Source organism: Cyrtonyx montezumae, unplaced genomic scaffold (genome assembly GCF_038088225.1).
Source record: "Cyrtonyx montezumae isolate F1298 unplaced genomic scaffold, pur_monq_1.0 scaffold_9, whole genome shotgun sequence".
Taxonomy (NCBI): domain Eukaryota; kingdom Metazoa; phylum Chordata; class Aves; order Galliformes; family Odontophoridae; genus Cyrtonyx; species Cyrtonyx montezumae.
The window spans coordinates 13,412,548-13,429,734 of NW_027072100.1; the positions used below are offsets into that span (position 1 = coordinate 13,412,548).

At 47.0% G+C, this 17,187-nt stretch overlaps 1 protein-coding gene across 1 annotated transcript in view; it reads left to right on the forward strand.

The window, feature by feature from the left end:
• The window catches only part of ATP9A (ATPase phospholipid transporting 9A (putative)), a 46,576-nt gene that overhangs the window by 26,315 nt on the left and 3,074 nt on the right, over nt 1-17,187 (forward strand). The window contains exons 15-26 of the mRNA XM_065754032.1: nt 1,175-1,336; nt 6,159-6,251; nt 7,054-7,137; nt 7,904-8,074; nt 9,858-9,956; nt 10,215-10,304; nt 10,409-10,553; nt 11,270-11,334; nt 12,044-12,199; nt 13,542-13,606; nt 14,410-14,518; nt 15,762-15,819. Of these exons, the coding sequence (XP_065610104.1) occupies nt 1,175-1,336; nt 6,159-6,251; nt 7,054-7,137; nt 7,904-8,074; nt 9,858-9,956; nt 10,215-10,304; nt 10,409-10,553; nt 11,270-11,334; nt 12,044-12,199; nt 13,542-13,606; nt 14,410-14,518; nt 15,762-15,819 (1,297 nt within the window). The remainder of the gene's footprint in view (nt 1-1,174; nt 1,337-6,158; nt 6,252-7,053; nt 7,138-7,903; nt 8,075-9,857; nt 9,957-10,214; nt 10,305-10,408; nt 10,554-11,269; nt 11,335-12,043; nt 12,200-13,541; nt 13,607-14,409; nt 14,519-15,761; nt 15,820-17,187) is intronic.

A 17,187-nucleotide genomic window follows, 5' to 3' on the forward strand; every position in this document is an offset into this window, starting at 1 on the left:
ATTCAGGTATCAGTTACAGCCTTGGGGCTCTGCAGGCGTGTCAGTTGTAGCCATACAGTAACTAACAGGGGAAATGAAATAGATATAATCTGATCAGAGATAAGAGTGCCTGAGATTCCTGGGCAAACAGTCTTTAACCCTGACAACCCACCACAGCTGCCAGGACATGAAAGGGTGCTCTGATCAATGGGCTTCTGCCTGTTGCCTGTGTGGCTAGGCAACCCTAAATGGGACCTCTGAGGAGGAACTCGTAGCACTGAAGGATCAATTTCTCTTTAGAATGAAACTTATTAGTCAATATTCACTTTGGTGGCTTGGATAGTTTAATTATCAGAAAGAGTAAGGGTTGGGGGGATAATGCACTGGGCTGTAGCTGCTCTGGTCTGTAGTGCACAGATCCATGTCTGACCTGGCCAGGACAGAGCTCCAAACTCCTGGAGTGCACTCTGGGACCTACTGATTTCTCCTCATCTTTTAACATGGGCTCTCCTGAAGATGTATTGAAGGGTTTCCATCTTGGGAGCAGAGATTTCTGTCTTCTGCCCATGTACACCGAGTGCTCGTGTAACATCACACTGTGACAGATTCCCAATCATTGCTTGTTAACCAGAGTATCAGAAACCTGAGCTCCATCTCTGCTCTGGGAGGCACTGAGGAGGATTATCTGGTAATGCACTGAGGATGTCTGAGGAAAGCTGAAAAGCTGGAGAGGCCCTTTAATTTGTTGCAAACTTAGTGAATGAGCCTGCAAAAACTTGCTAATGTTAAAACAATCACTGATTCAGTTTGACACGAAGGCCAAGAAATAGTTAACCTTCAATCGGCAGCAGCCCCGTGCCCAATGCTCTCCCACTTTGAAAATGTAACTGTAAAATAGTTGCTTTATATATATATATAATTTTTTTTTACTGGTATGAAATGTTCAACAGCAGGAGAAGCCCACTGTGAGGTGCTATCAAAGTGCTGTGTGTGATGTGTATCGTTAGGGGGAGGACTCAGCAGTCTGATTCATAGGCCACCAGTTTTTCTTGGACTCCACCTTATGTTCAAGACCCAAAGCCGTGCTAGGCTAGCACGGGCACTTTGTACTTTTGTCTCGATGGATGGGAATGGTTTTAATTCATAAAGCATAATTTAAGAGCCAAATTACAGCCTGTTGTGCTTTCCCTCTCAGGTGGCCCTGGTGCAGTGGACCGAGAGCGTGGGCTTGACGCTGGTGGGCAGAGACCAGTCCTCCATGCAGCTGAGGACACCGGGCGGCCACATCCTGAACTTCACCATCCTCCAGATCTTCCCCTTCACCTACGAGAGCAAACGCATGGGAATAATCGTTCGGGTAGGTGGCTTTGGTGATGCTCTTCTGTCTTTGTGACTCTCCTGTGAATGCACTATGAGAGGGACAACGTGCTTGCTGTCAGGAGCAGTGTGTCTCCTCGGGCTATTAGCTGGTTCTGTGCTCAGTAGCGTCTCACTGCTGGGTTAGTTTGGTGACACATCCTTTTCCTTGGTCAGATATGGCTGTAGAAATAGTAGAGACTTGTGGGGCAATGAGGAATGAAAATCAGAATGTTTTGTCTGGCTGAACCAAGACTTGACAGTTCTGATGATAAACAGAGGTGCTGTGTCGGCTCTCAAATAAGCCTCTTCCTAGAAAGCTTGAAGCCAGCACAGCCAGCAAAAGAAACAGACACAGCCACGCTCTGCCCTGGGCCCCAAATACAGTGTTCCTTCCCGAGGTGGCTGGCACAGCATGGAGGAAGAGGAGCTCAGTGAGTGCAGGACTGCTCTCCCCAGGGGATGGGGCCCCAGCACAGCCTCAGGGAAACTCCAGCTGACACTGAAGCTTTGCTCTGCATCCCTAGGGCTTGTCCCTGTCCCTCTGCCACGGCCACAGAAGTAGGCATACAGCAGGGTGATGGAAAAGGCAACTGGGCAGGAGCAGAGGGATCATGGATGGTGCTGCAGGGAACAACTTCAGCAGGTTGCTCCTGGAGATGGGGAGGTGCTGCCCACACCTCTGCTGGGTGCCATGGAAGTACAGGACTCTAGAGGAGGCATTTGATGGAGCTGGTGGTTTTTTTTCTGAGCTGGCAGCTCAAAACCATGCTGAGAATGTTATATCATGAACAGAGTTTGAAAATAGCTGAGTGAAGGCAAAGGGCTGTGTCGGTGCAAGCAGTGGCTGATCAGCAGGCAGGCTCTGTGGAGGCTGAGCTGTGCCCAGCTGAAACGGTGCTCCTACCTTTGTGATTCTGTCTGCAAACACAACAGGAGATCAGACCCTTAGAACTTAATTACCTTGAAAAGAAAGAAGAAAGCGTGGGTGTTTAAAAAACACTGGGAATGAATTGGTGCCATTATTGTCATTAGTTTTCAAGATAGTGCTAGGGAATGGAAGTTAGAAAAATAAGCCTGAATGAAGTGAGCACTTCCATCTTCCTGCAAAGCAAACGTGGAGAGGCAATTTGAATGTTTCTTTTGCAGGTAATTAAAACATCCTTGTTACTTCTACTGAAAGTACAGATGGATAATTGGTATCAGGAATTTAAAGTATGAATAGTGAACCTATAATCCAGGACAATAAATGATTTGCTGGATCATTTAATGGCCTTGTTATTTAGGGTGGGGAGTGGATAACTGATTTTCACCTCCTTTTAGTCTGAGCTAAAACTAGGTTAGTTCCTATTTCTTTTGGGGTATCTGGAAACAGGGTGTAAAATTATCTTCTGCCTCATGTTTAAGGTGCAACAGTAGGAGGAATGGCCTTTGTTGTTGGAAGCAGTTGAGATCAGCATCTCATACCTGGGCCTCCTCTGCAGCAGATTTATTTGGTTTGTGTTTGTTAGCTTTGTAAACCTGAACTTCTCAGGAGCTCAGGCCCTGTCAGAAACTGAGCCACACAGGGGTGATGCTGTCACATTCTGCAGCACAGTGGTTGCATCCAACAGTAAATACCACGGAGGACTTCTGTTTTCCTATTGCGAAGAGATTTTGTGATTAGGATGGGACTGCAATATGTGCTCTCAGGAACCTTTGCAAACCCACATATGATGATCTGTGTTCTGTACAGGATGAAATTCCCAGCAGCTCATGCAGATGGATGTGTTTGCTTTATGTCACCTGAGCGTTTCGGACCGGGATCTCTCATTGCTCAGAGGACATCATGTAGATGCTGGACCACAGGCCTCAGTATGGTGGCATGAATGTTCCAGGCTTGGGAGTATTAGAGCCTGACAGGGGGCAGGAATGCTTGTAGAGATGTGTGATAGGCTGAGCTTGTACAAAGCAGGCAGTGTTAAATCTTGGAGTTTACAGCCCCAGCTGAATGTGTGAGCACGCAGCCCTGCAGGTGCTGTGCTGCGTGGGATAGCTGCCACAAGCATCGTGCACAGCCACTGGCAAACACAAAGTGCAGTTCCTTCAGGTGGATTGCATCTTGCAGTGAAAGTGCTACAGAGACTTCAGGCAATCTTATCAAGTCCTGGAAAAAAAAGATGAGCATTAAATGAACTTTCCCCCACCATAACTCATAATAAAGTATGGACTTTTGTGTCGGAGGTGTAGGAGAAGATCTGAAGTTCTTTCTTGTTCAAGTGGCAAGGTTCCTGTTTATCCCCCCGTTATGTATGATAAAACAATGAGGTACAAATCAGAGATTCAATGCTTGTGCCTTTTGAGATAACTGTTGGCTACATTCCTCATTTAGGAAGAAAAGGTTTCCTACTGTGCATTTCTGTTTAACTCAGTACTGCTGAAGAAAACAGCAGAGCTCCCACTGCTGGCCAGCAGGAGCAATGCCAGGGCTGGAGCTGGTGTGTGTCGGCCAGGTTTGTGCTGTTCACAGGAGCACTGCCCACCCCGCTGTGCTGGCTAAGCAATTCACCGCTGTGCCAGGAGGGGAAGAGAGCAGCAGCAGAGCAGAAGTGCACTCGGAATTGCAGTGAGTGGGATTCAGGTGGTGATATTTTCTGCTCAGCCATACAAAAGCTGCCATTCTTAGAAACTGACATTTTTCCAGCTAGGAGGAGCCACTGTGATCACCTTGCCAGGCTTCGTCACAACCCGGGTCTGGGATTTCAGCAAGGGATCCATGCACAGCACTGAGCAAGGTCGCAGGGTCCTGCAGGGACCTTGACACCCCTGCTGGTGCCATCCTCTCTGGCTCTCCTGAAAAGACCTCCAACACACAGCTCTTAGTAAATAAAGCAGTAGCTGATACTGAAAGCAAGCAGCAGATGTTGCCTGGCTTGGCATATTTTTGCAAGATCTGTTTACGTGTGATCAACTGTTGTTGCTGTAGCTGATTATTTCAGTTCTGAGAAGTCCTGTTTTAACAAAGCCACTCTGCAGTACTATTTACTTACTTACCTCCTTGAAGGGAGGCCTGTTTGTTTGACCACAACTTTTTCCATTCTTCTTTCTCTTTGCTTTTTTTCCCCTTACCCGTGTGGAATGATCTCTGTTGCAAAGCAAAGATAGTGCTATTGTCATATCTGGAATTGAGAGAAGCCTTTGAACTGCAGCCAGAATCAGAGCACGGTGGAAAAAGATGCTTCTCCAAAACAATGTAACTGGCAAATCTGTGTGTGGATTTACAGCGCGATCGTCCCATCGTATGAGAACACACTAACCTCCTCCTGAACTCAACGAGAGGAAATGACTAATGCGAGGAGATAGCTGATACAGTATTTATATTGGACAAAACCTCTCAACTATCTGAGCCAGTTCTGCAGCACGGGAAGTGGAGTCCTTCTGCAGTTTCCTACAGAGATGTTGTTAGACACTACTAAATCAGATACGTAGATACACCCTTACCTTTACCTCTGACAAAAGCATCGTGTTTCGTTTCAGTAGATTCGCGTTGTTTGGGTAGTTTTGGTGCCACAGGCCATCAGGCTTTTACCCAACTTGCACTCTGTGCAGGAGAGCCATGGCTGCTGGTTTCAGTGCTGGCAGAACAAACCCATGCCCATATTACACAGTGCCAAAATGAAACAGCATTCATTGCACTTTTATTTCCTTTTTTACCTGAAGTGCTTCTCCTCCTTTGTTCCTGGCTGCCTATTTCCAGACCTTCCTGGCATTTTTGTTTTTGTCTGTGAAGTTTATTTTCTTCCTATCCCTGGTGGCCATCTTGGTTGATGGAGCGGTTTGTTCCTTGCTCGTTGTTTTGTCTCCTGTGAGGAAACTGCCAGAATTTCCATTAGCTTGTAATACTGATAGCTGTGACCTCCTTGGGTACCTGCCTGGTTAGAAGGGATTTTTTAATTTGTGGTAATGTAAATATGCTTTGCTTGCAGCCTACAAATTACTTGTATCAGATAAGGCAGGCAGCAATCTAACCTTTCTGCAGCAAGCATAAACTTTAATTATGCCTATGCTGTATAATGTAACAGGGGCAGATCAGTTGACTTTCGGTCTGTTAAGCTTTGTGTGTCTGTTTTGTTGTTTCAGTAAGTATGAAGCAGGTTTTCAGGGTGAGGGCCAGAGGTTGTTCTGAAGGCACACGCTGTCAGGATCACATGTTGCTGATTAAGAAGCTGATCGTGTTTGTCTGAATTCCTGCTGCAAGTAACTCAATTGCAATTGAGTAGCATCTCCTTCTGGCCCCGAGTCAAGGTGCTGGGCCAGATGGGATTTCAGCCTGACCCAGCACTGAAGATGGTTTTGTGACTGTTGTGTTGAGCTCTGTGGAGAAGGACCTGGGTGTCCTGGTATATGACAGGTTGGCCATGAGCAGTGTGCCATGGTGGCCAAGAAGGCCAATGGTATCCAATGGTAAAAAGAGCGTGGCCAGCAGGTCGAGGGAGGTGATCCTCCCCCTCTATTCAGCTCTGCTGAGGCCACATTTAGATTACTACATCCAGTTCTGGGCTCCCCAGTTCAAAACAGACAGGGATCTCCTGGAAGGAGTCCAGCAGAGGGCTGTAAAGATGGTGAAGTCTTCTTCTGTGGAGATATTCAAGACCTGTCTGGACCCCACCTGTGTGTCCTATCATAGGGAACCTGCTTTAGCGGGCGGGCTGGACTTGATCCTCTCTGGGGATCCCTTCCAACCTCTGAGGTTCTGTGATTCTGTGAGAAGTCCATGCTTACCTTGCTGAGCTCACTCCAAGTGTGGTAGTATTGCCCCAGCTTTGTCTGTTCTGCTTCTTCAGGATGAGTCAACAGGAGAAATCACCTTCTACATGAAGGGAGCGGACGTGGTGATGGCTGGGATAGTGCAGTACAACGACTGGCTGGAAGAGGAGGTTTGGGACTGTCTTTGCTTTTTCTCCTACCAGAGCAACACCTGGCAAAGCTGCTGTTGTCACTGTGCCACGAAGGGAACAAGTGCTAAAATATGTGCAGGCTGGAAGACCGTGCCTGCTGGCAGTTCAGTGGGCTGGTCTTTGGCAAACATACATGAGGTAACAAGGAAGTCAGGTGGCAAGGTCAGCGCTTAGAGCAGAGTAATTTCTGTAAATGAAATAGATTTTAATCAAAACGTGATTGCCGTTCAAGATCACCAAATTTGTAATGAGCTTGATTCTGTGCCTGGCTTTATTTCGGACTGACAGATCCAGTTTCAGAACTCCATCTGGCAGCTCTGTGCCGGGATGCGTCCGTCAGATTCGCAGTGATGTTGACACAGTTTGTAGCAGTGGCTTCGGTTACTGCTTCTCTCCAGCCCCACACTCAGTGTTCACAGCAATAACACGCTGCCCTTATTTTATTGAGTTTATGGCCAAAGATTCCAAGTCATCAAATCAAAGCTTTGTGTTAAAGGCAGAGCAGACAAAATCAATGGGTCTGTTTTTGTTGCGGTGATATGGCAGAGGGGACAGTTTTGTTTCTGATCACTGGGATAGATTGCAAAGCATTGCAGATCTCCTTTTTTTCCTTTAGAGTTTATCATGCACTTAATCAGGTGTTATAGGCTCGCTGGGGTTGCTCAAATGGGATGGTTATTTTCTTAACCTGCTATCTTGCATTGCAATCTCTGAAATGCTGTGCATAAATCATCTTACTTGAGATGCAGTTTATGGTTTACAATGTGATTCTTCTTTCCAGTGTGGTAACATGGCTAGGGAAGGCCTGAGGGTTCTTGTTGTAGCCAAGAAGTCTCTCACCGAGGAGCAGTATCAGGACTTTGAAGTAAGTTACTTGGTTTTTTTTTTCTGGTTTTTTTTTTTTTAAGCAAATGACCACAGAAATTACTCTCACAGACCTTTCATGATAATTCTGCCTCTCATCTCCCCACTCCTTCTGCTCAAAGTGCCATTTTTCAGTGTCTTGCTGTTCTTTTTATCAAAGTGACTTTAAAAGTGATATGTAGGAGACTGGATCCCATCTGGGAATCTCCAAAGCAGTTCCTGATTCCTGCTCTGTAATCCTCTGTGGTGGTACGTTCTGCAAATACCCATTGTTTGTTAAGCAAGCAGTGTTTGCTTGGGGCAGTGTATTGGCTTTTAATCTGTACTGTTGCATTTTGACATCTGGGGAAGCTACAAACATCCCACATCCATCACAGCCTGGCTTTATGTGTGGGATTTGTGCGTGGGCCTCTACGTGCAGGCAAGGTGTGAAGGAGAGCTGTGTCCAAACATGAGATGAGATGGAGGAAAGGTTTCAGATTCTCCTTGAGCCTCGTTTGGGGAAGTGTCAGTCACAACAGCCATGGCTGGGCCCTGAGGTGCTAGGGGTCATTCCCAGGCTCCTCTATATGCCAGGACAGAAGGACACAGAGCACCTGAGCCACCTTCCAGCCTGTTCTGCAACAGCACCTGCTGCTAGTGGGCCGTTCCAGGAGGTGTCTCTGACAGCTAGCAGCTGGCTCTGTGGGCCGTGCTGCTAGCTCTGCATTGCACAGAGATGTGAGCCAGCTGTTAGACTGAGCGTGGCTGTGGCTGCTCTGTCCTAGGCTCGCTACATCCAGGCGAAGCTCAGTGTGCACGACCGCTCGCTGAAGGTGGCCACGGTCATCGAGAGCCTGGAGATGGAGATGGAGCTGCTGTGTCTCACCGGCGTGGAGGACCAGCTGCAGGCCGATGTCCGGCCCACGCTGGAGACGCTGAGGAATGCTGGCATTAAGGTGTGCATAGCCCACCCCTGGCAGGAGCCCCTGGCCCCTCCGAGCCTGCTGTCCTGCAGGCAGAAAGTGGGAATGGGTTGGAGCCCTGCTGGAGTAAATGTTGGAGTGGGTGCCCTTTGTGAGCCGGACCGGTGAGGCTGGCTGATGTGTTGGGTTCAGAACGTGCTGGAAGCCTTAAATGCTAACTGAACACGTGGAAACGTGTTCTGTGATGCTGCGAGCGGTGTGGGACTGCATCAGGTTGGTGTCAGGAAAAGGAGCTGGGTCAGAGGGCGGTGGGCATGACGCAGCTCCCCAGGGCAGGGGGTCCCTGGAGGAGACTTGGGTTGCGTGCATCGGGCCGGTGCTGGGCTGCGGGTGGCAGTGCTGCGCTGTAGGCACTAGGTGGAGCCGGAGCCAAGAGGATGAGCGCTGGGAGCAGGTCGAGCTTTTCGTGCTCCCGCATCTGATGCGGGCGGTTACAGCCCGAGCTGTGCCCGCTGCTCAACGGTTCCTGCTTAGTTTTCTTCCCGAAGAATTCGTCGTTCAGATCCTGGGTTCGCAGAAGGGGGGAAAAAAGTGGATTAACCACTCAGATCTGAACAAGAAAAGCGGGTGAAAGGTTCTGTCTGTGGCCTCTCTGCTTTTCAGTATCTAAGTGAGCAAAATCTTGAGCTGTGCTGTAAACCCAGCAGGGCTGTGCTGGGGATTTAGTTCAGAAGTGGAGTTTCTGACCGAGGAGCATCTTCCAGAAGTGCTTTCAGTCTGGAGCCGTCCCCATAAAGCAGAGGACCCGGCTGGGCACACCGGGGAAGCCGAGCTGCTCAGAGCACAGCTCTGGGGGGGAGGTGTGCTGGGATGCACGGTGCGCAGTGTGCCTGCAGCTGCTGCTGTGTGGGTTCATTGGGACACAGCTCATCCCAGCTGGGGGCAGCCTGATAATTCATCACAGTGCCATCCTGCTCAGATCGAATCATTGCCCAAGCTAAGACTATTAAACAAATCAGTCTTTGTGTATAGGTTTTTTTCTTTTCTTTTTATTTTTTATCATTATTTTTTTTCCCAAGTTTAAATATTCTTGGGCGTTGTCTTGAAAGTGTAAGAACAGGCGTGCAGGGGAAAAAAAAGGCAACAAAAAAAACCAAAGAGAAAACAACCAGCAAGCAGACATAGCTACAGCACAGAGGGATTTTTCTGCCAGGTGCCAGTGGAGCATTGCTGCTGAGTGTGGCTGCTGACACTGCTTTCGGATGCCCCCCCTTGCCAGCACAAAATAGGAGGTGCAGTGTGTGTGTATTTATAGATACGTAAAGTAAAAAATCCTTAAAGAAAAATACAGCAACAAAAAACCTTAACACGAAAGCAGCTCGGTCTGTTCCAGATGCACACATCAGCAGTGAGCTGAGCCCAGTTGCATCATCCATGCTGCAGGCAGGGCCGTGAGGGATACTTCTGCAGGAGGGCCTGTGTGTTTCAGCACATGCAGAGTAGCTGGGGTGGGACATGTTAACACACATTCACATTCTTAAGTGTGCGTTTGTGGGTTATATCAGCAGCATCTTGAAAAGTTGCAAGTGGAGAAATGTAATATATAGCTTGTAACCTCTTTGGTGTTTGGAGTCTTTATTTTAACCAGTGGGAATTTTCTTGTGTGTATTAAAATAGGGCTTTTTTAAGACAGAAAATGTGTGCACGTATACCCAAGCAGTCCTTTTACGTGCCTGAACTGGCAGGTGGTGCTTCAGATGTCCTGCAGCCATGGCTCTGGAGCTCTCACTTAACACAGTCAATCCGTGGCTTTCAGGTGTGGATGCTGACGGGGGATAAGCTGGAGACAGCCACGTGCACAGCGAAGAACGCGCATCTGGTGACACGCACGCAGGACATCCATATATTCAGACTAGTGAGTAACACCCACGTGCCCTCCCAGGAGCTGTTCAGGGCACCAGTTCTGGGGCAGGAGTGCTCCAGGAGAGCTCTGTTCCAGCACTACACTTGGGCTATTTGTCTCCTTTCACCCCAGCGTTCTCTCCCCTCGGCTCATCCGTGTGCTGCCTGCCGTGTTGCTTTTGCTCCCCCCCCTTTTGGAGCCCTGCTTGGGGCACTGCTGTCCCCCCCCCGGCAGAGCAGCCCACCCCTCACGCCGTGTGTGTCTGTGCAGGTGACAAACCGTGGGGAAGCCCACCTGGAGCTCAACGCCTTCCGCCGGAAGCACGACTGCGCGCTGGTGATTTCTGGCGACTCGCTGGAGGTGATGGCGGCGCTGCCGGGGCCGGCGCCCGCGGCCCTTTGCTCGTTTGTAGAGGTGGGTTTATGGGACAAACATCGCTGACGCTTCTGATCTCTGTGAATTAGGTGTGTCTGAAGTACTACGAGTACGAGTTCATGGAGCTGGCCTGCCAGTGCCCCGCCGTCGTGTGCTGCAGATGTGCTCCAACGCAGAAAGCCCAGATCGTGCGTTTGCTGCAGGAAAGGACTGGCAAGCTCACCTGTGCCGTGGGTAAGGGCTTGGGAGGAGCCTGAAAAGCAGCTTTGCCTTCCTTCTGGTGTCCTCAAACTCTTGTTCACCTCTCAGTCTGTGGGACGTCCGTAGCTGTGGCTGGTATGGAAAGACTGGGAAGTGTTTTAATCAGGTTGGACTTCCTTAAAAACGATTGGGCTTCTTTAGAAGTCTGATTTCTGACAGCTTCAGGCTACAGGCTGAGGTCAGAGTCGGGAAGAAGTGTGTTCTGGCTGCGTACGTGTGCAACGAGAGATCTTCTATTCCTGTGACCGTTCTAGCCAGGGATGAGTGACCATGTGCATGTATGCAGTGTCGTCCCATAACCCTGGGAGCGCTGAGATAAGGAACGTTATATTCATATGTGGGGGGTGATAGTTGAGGATTTGCATCTGGAAATTCACAGATGTTTGGGGTGATACCTTCATGCTGCAGAGTTTGATCTTCGTCAGATGCAGTGTGTTAATGTGAGCTTTATGGCAGCGTTGCCATAACCTGCCAGGCAGGTTAACTCATCACTGACCTCAAATTCATGTTGGTCTATAAAAAAAACATACGACAACCTTCTGAAAGGATTGAAATTCCCAAGTGCTATTTAAAATCCTGCTTTTGTTGATAGAGTTCAGTGTTTCTTCTGGTCCTGACACCTTGGATAAGGCTGGAAGTTGCCTTTGTTGCTTAACTACCAATGTAATGATCTGTGCTGTGACCTGCAGGTGATGGAGGGAATGATGTGAGCATGATTCAGGAGGCAGACTGCGGTGTTGGAGTTGAAGGAAAGGTGAGATTATCTTCTGCTTAATAAGACTCCCTGCAGCAATCCAGAATCTTGTTAGCAAGCAGCTCTTAAACGAACCCTCAGGAATTGGTGCAGGAACGTGAGAAGCTTCCACAGGAATAATCAGTCAGCCAATCATTGAGGACACAGGCAGTTTTGGCAGTGGAAGTTTCTTATTTGGTTACTGGGAGGTTCCCTAACCTGGGACCACCGTGTTAATTTTGGGATTTTTAACCACGTGTTGGTTATGGGGTTACGGTCACTTTAGTGGCATACGCTCCACGGATACAATTAAAATGGATTTTATTTCTTTAGAAAGCTCCGCATTAGAGCTCTGCTTCCTGCACGTGGCATCGTTCCAAGTGGAAGCACTGCATTCGGTGGTGGTAAAGATTGCATGGAGAGAACCACTGAGATGGCATGTGTGCTCAGGACCGAGCTGGTGCAACACCAGACTCACGTTAACATGTGTGTTTTGAGTCACGATCTCGAGGGCTGCGTGGAGTTGGAGGCTGGGGTTCAAATGGGAATTCTTCTCATATTTGTGCTTGAAGGCTGTGGTGGAGGGCAGAAACGCTGAGAGAATGCTCCTCCTCACCTGATGTGCTGCATGTTCTCGTGGAAGTTCTGCCGTGATACCTTAGTATCAGTAATGTCTTTGTTTCCAATGCTGAAATGATGTGACTGTGCTTGTGCTTGCTGTGGGATGCAGGAAGGCAAACAAGCATCGCTGGCAGCGGATTTCTCAATCACTCAGTTCAAACATCTGGGTCGCTTACTCATGGTGCACGGACGGAACAGCTACAAACGGTCTGCAGCTCTCAGTCAGTTTGTGATCCACAGGAGCTTGTGCATCAGTACAATGCAGGTGAGGGAGTGTTGCGTGGGCTTTTCCGTTGAAGAGGTGGAAAAGAAAAGCCAAAAAGCAAAGGTTCTGCTTTTCAGTTTGAATGCCACTATTCCTTGTGAAAGTTTTCATGGGTTGGAGGCTGTTACTGCGTTGTGAAAGCACACAGGATTTCATTGCTGGACAAACATCAGCAAGTTTTCCAAAACTGGATGAACAGTACTTTGCCTTAGGAAACACTGCTGTGTTGCAGGATGGCATGGTTGTGCGGCAATGCTATGAAACACTGAAAATCTCAGGGAGGGTGGTGCTCTTAAGGCCTCTGCTGAGTAAGTGCAGGAATTTCCAGGTGTGTTTTAGGTCAGGACTTCAATGTGTGGGACCAAAGGTCAGCAGCAGGCTGACAGGGCCTGGCTCACACTCAGCGAGGTTCCCAAAGGCTGTGGTGTGATGTGAGGAGCAGTGCTGTGCGGGCTGTGCAGCACTGCTGACCTTCCTGAGTGCTCGGGAGCAATGTGCAGGCAGGCAGTTCTGCTCTGCTTGAAGGAGAGCCCGAGGAACAGATTTAGTAGTCACAGAATTCACATTGCTCATGTGTGCAGAGCCCCAGTGTAACCAGAAGGCAGCTGCCAGTTGGCAGTGAGAGCTGAAAGGCTGTAAGGGTTCGTGAGCCACATTCCGTTCCTAGCAGCAGTGATCTGAGTGAAGCTCCAGGGGGATGGAGGCTCAAGAGTACTAGAATGTTTTAGTAAAGTACTTGAGCTTTGTGAGAAGGCTCATTCTTCCCTCCCATCTTTTATAGAGTAAGTGTGTTGGAGAGGGATAAGTGGAAAGGAGAGATTGAAACTCAAGAGGACGGTGAAGCTGCTTCTGCAGCAGAAATGCATCCAAAACTTAAAAAAAAAATAAAATATAATAATAAAAATAGAAAACAAAGCTATAATTTCCTTAACTGACAAAAAATCAATCTTGAGCTCATTGGAGTTTGTAGATGGTATGAGTGAGCGTTCATTCTTTGCATGTTGTGAAGGCATCATGCAGGGAGTGACACACCTGTCCTTTATGGCACCAGGACAGCTTTGATCAGAGCAGTGGGCTCTGGAGGAAACTCTTCATCTTCTCTTCCGAGGAACTGCATTACAAAGTGTTTTCCAAGCCCAGCTCTCCAGTTTTTGCTATTAAATGTAGATTTCATCCAAGGTTTGTGGGAATAGAAAGGGTTGATGTTGCATTCTTCTTTCTTTCAGGAATTTGGAGAGCCTACTCCAAGTACTTTCCAGTTTGAACAGAGTATGTTTTTAAGCTGTTACATGAACTGCAGTATTTGATGCCTGAAAAGCTTATTTCTTTTCTTTTTTTCTAGGCTGTTTTCTCATCAGTATTTTACTTTGCTTCAGTCCCTCTCTACCAAGGCTTTCTCATCATTGGGTGAGAGCTCACATTTTATTAATAGTGTGGAAAACACGTGCCTAATGATGGATTTGGGTTAATACACACGCAAGGCATGCACATCTCTGTTCTGCATATTTCACAGCACTGCTTTGGAAAGGTGTGAGCCATTCCCCTCTCCCTCTGCTCCTCTGAGCTGAGCAAAGACACCAACACAGTGCAGACTCTTTCCTAGCAGCCTTTTCAGAACATCAGGCAGTAACAGCAGTCCTCTGAAAAGCAGAGGGGCAGTCGGTGTGGTCTGTGCAGCAAGGAGAGCCAGCACGCAGCTCCCAGCAGTGCCAGATGGGGGAACAGCTCAGAATCTTCAGCAGGTGGACTCAGTTGATGCAGTAAGCTGGGAGATACCGGTAAAACACACTGGTGCTGCTCTTGCAGTCCTATTACTTTATAGGCTATTGAGTATGTGATTTAAAACAAGAAAAACCAACCCAAATCAGCAGCTTCGTCCCCACTCTGTCCTGGTGCAAACAGAACCCAGCGTGCTCTGTAGAGTGGAATTTAGGGCACGGGCAGCTCTGTCCTTGGCTTCATTAATAAACCCATGACGCCTTTTGCAGTACTTGAATCATTCATCTGCCTGTGAATGTTTCTAATCAAAAGCTGTTCAAAGAAGCAAATCTTACAGGTTTTTCCTGTGTGCAAAACTCCAGTTTGCTTCATTTGCAAGTTTTATAGTGCATACGTTAACACTTGGAGAGTTCTGCTTCCATTCTGAAGGGCTGCATTTCTGTTTGTTTATCTAGGTCAGGTTGTCTATCTGCCTTCTGCCTTTGTTTCAGGTACTCCACGATTTACACCATGTTTCCAGTATTTTCCCTGGTCCTGGACAAGGATGTTAAGTCTGAAGTTGCAATGTTGTACCCAGAACTTTACAAAGATCTTCTTAAGGTATGAGAGACTTCTGTTTGTGTGCTTTGGTTTAGGGCAAAACCCTGTTTTGGTTAGAAACTCTGGGTGCTTTACATCAAACGTAGTATCAGTAGACATGGAACATTGAACATATTGTGCATTTTCAAGCAGAATTGTTTTAAAGAGAAGTTAGTTAACAGAAACAGCCAGGTTTCTGTACGGTTTGCTATTGAATGCTACAAGAAATACAACATATTGAAAACTGATGGGAAATAACAGTTGCATTCTGTGGGCAATTCGAAGTATATAGCATTACTGATTTTATTCTTTTCAAAATAAGGGGGGGAGGAATTGCTGTGGAATCTGTGCTCTCCTGAAGCCAGAAACGGGGATGGTGGGTGGGAGTGCTTGTTTGGTGAAGGGAGGAGGTTATCACTCGGCTTCCTGGAATTCAGGGTCGTCTGAAGGGACCTTGAAGTTTGGTTGCTGTGTGTTTTGTTGTTGCATGAGCATGAAAGACAGAGGTCCTTCTCCTTAGAGAAAATTTGCCTGATACTTACCATAGACATATCAGAAATGTAAATCTTGTCCTTGGATCCCTTTTTTCTCCTTTCTGGAAAATGTTTTGAATAGTGTATGCGGACTGGGAACATCTTTCTTAACTGAAGGAAAGGATGGACTGAGTCTTCAACAGATCGTTTCCCTCAAGGATTTCTGTTAAACAGATACTCTTAGAAACAAAGCCTGTTTTTCCAGCAGCCTGAATAAGTCTCCATCTGGTTTCACTTGTATGTTGTCTCTGATGTCATTAACCACTAATTCTCCAACCATCCTTAGGCCTGGTCTAAACATAGGGGTTTTTTGTACTGGTATAGCTATGTTGGCTGGAGAAGGTTTTTTTTAATGTATCTGCCTTCAGTACGATGTGATTTGTGTGTGTACAGAAGTATAATATTAATATCTCCACATTCGTGGATACACACATCTTATATTTCATAGTGCAGTGACTAAGCTCAGGAGACGTTTTTGCACTGAATTAATTGTGTGTGCAGTGAGGAAGAGATCATTCTGAACTGTGCAAGCAGTGAGCATCCACGGTCCCAGGCCTCTGTGCATCATGAGAAACGAGAATAGCAAGAGACCTCAGGGTTGGCTGGTTTGGTTTGCTTTCTCTCTGAATCACCTTCCAATTCTCTGTCATTAATTAGTGGGTTGATCTGTAAGTGAATATTCACAGTAGAAAACCCCAACACAGCTTTGTCTGTTTCTTTTCCCCTCTTAGGGACGACCATTATCATACAAAACATTTTTGATATGGGTCCTAATAAGCATCTATCAAGGTAAGAAATCAACTTCTGCTCGTACTTCTACAGGTTCTAACGAATATCTGTTTGTATCGTGGGAAGTTAAGTGAATTTAGGAATGCATCCTTAGTATGGTGAATGAATATATATATATTTGTCTCGTAAAATGTTGGCAGTGCTACCAAAGCAAGAAATGATCTCAAATATTAGCAGCAACTGATCAGCGTTGTCACATGCCGTGTGATGTTAGAAGTCCAAAGCATTGTGCCTCTTTCCATCAGGACCATCCTTGGTGATTCCTCTTGGTGCTATAGCTGCTCCATCTGTAAGGAAGAGCTCGTGACTTCTCCCTTGTTTTGGAACAGGTTTCCAATCCTGGGTGTTTTGCTGTTGAGTCAGTATACAAAACACAGAATCTGTATCCTTGTGTATTTTGTCCAAAGCCTGTCTGTTAGTAGCAGCCATGGGTCTGGTTGCTTCATAGCCATCAGTAATTAAGGACTAGAGTAGAACTCAATGACTTGATCATATCACATATGCTCTAATTAAGCTGCTAAGAGAGTTAAGCAAACACCCTAAAAACAATGCATCCATTTTCTGGAAGTGGATGTGGTAATTGGGGTGTGTGTCTAAGAAGGCCTTTTCTTTCAAACTTTTTTTTTAATCAAGTACCCTCCAATTCACACACTTCCTTTAACTGCTAACCAGGGAATCACAGGAAACATACATAATACTGAGCTGTAAAGCTGTAATGGCAACGTGATCCTGTGTCAAATTTTCTCCTTTTCCAAAACTCCTTTATCAGTAAGAGTCAGCATAAACATGCCAGAATAAGCAGCTAGTTCTTACTGATTTAAATGATGTTCCCATCCTATGTGGGAAGTGAAACCAAGAATACAAATGCTCTGTTAACATTATCTTCTGAAATGTAATACAGCAGACCCCGGTGACAGGGCTGGCATCTTCTGTTGCTGTGTAAATGCAATGGCAAGGTCAAGGCATGTACAGAAAACTCACAAGTGGTGGAAAGCTGAAGGCAGAGGGTGATGAAGTGAGGGAAAGATTTCTCCTTGAGCTAAAACCACTATCTTGTTATGATATTTGGCCAAAGTGACTTCACTTCTCATGTGCAAAATAACTAGAAAACAATTGAACTAGTTGCTAGCAGAGATGAGACTGAGAACTTGAGCAGCCCTAAATTTTGGAAAGTTCACAGCTGGATTTGAACTTTGTGGCTCAGGCTGTAGTCACTTGCAGGTTTTCCTTCTGAAATGAGCCTAGTGTGATGGATGTTGGTGCGGATTACTCATGCTGTTAAGATGAGTTATTTGTGCAGGTGGCTGTGCAGGGTGTAGTGAGCATTCCTAGCTAAAGCCAGGATAAGAGCATGAAACAACGCGTCCT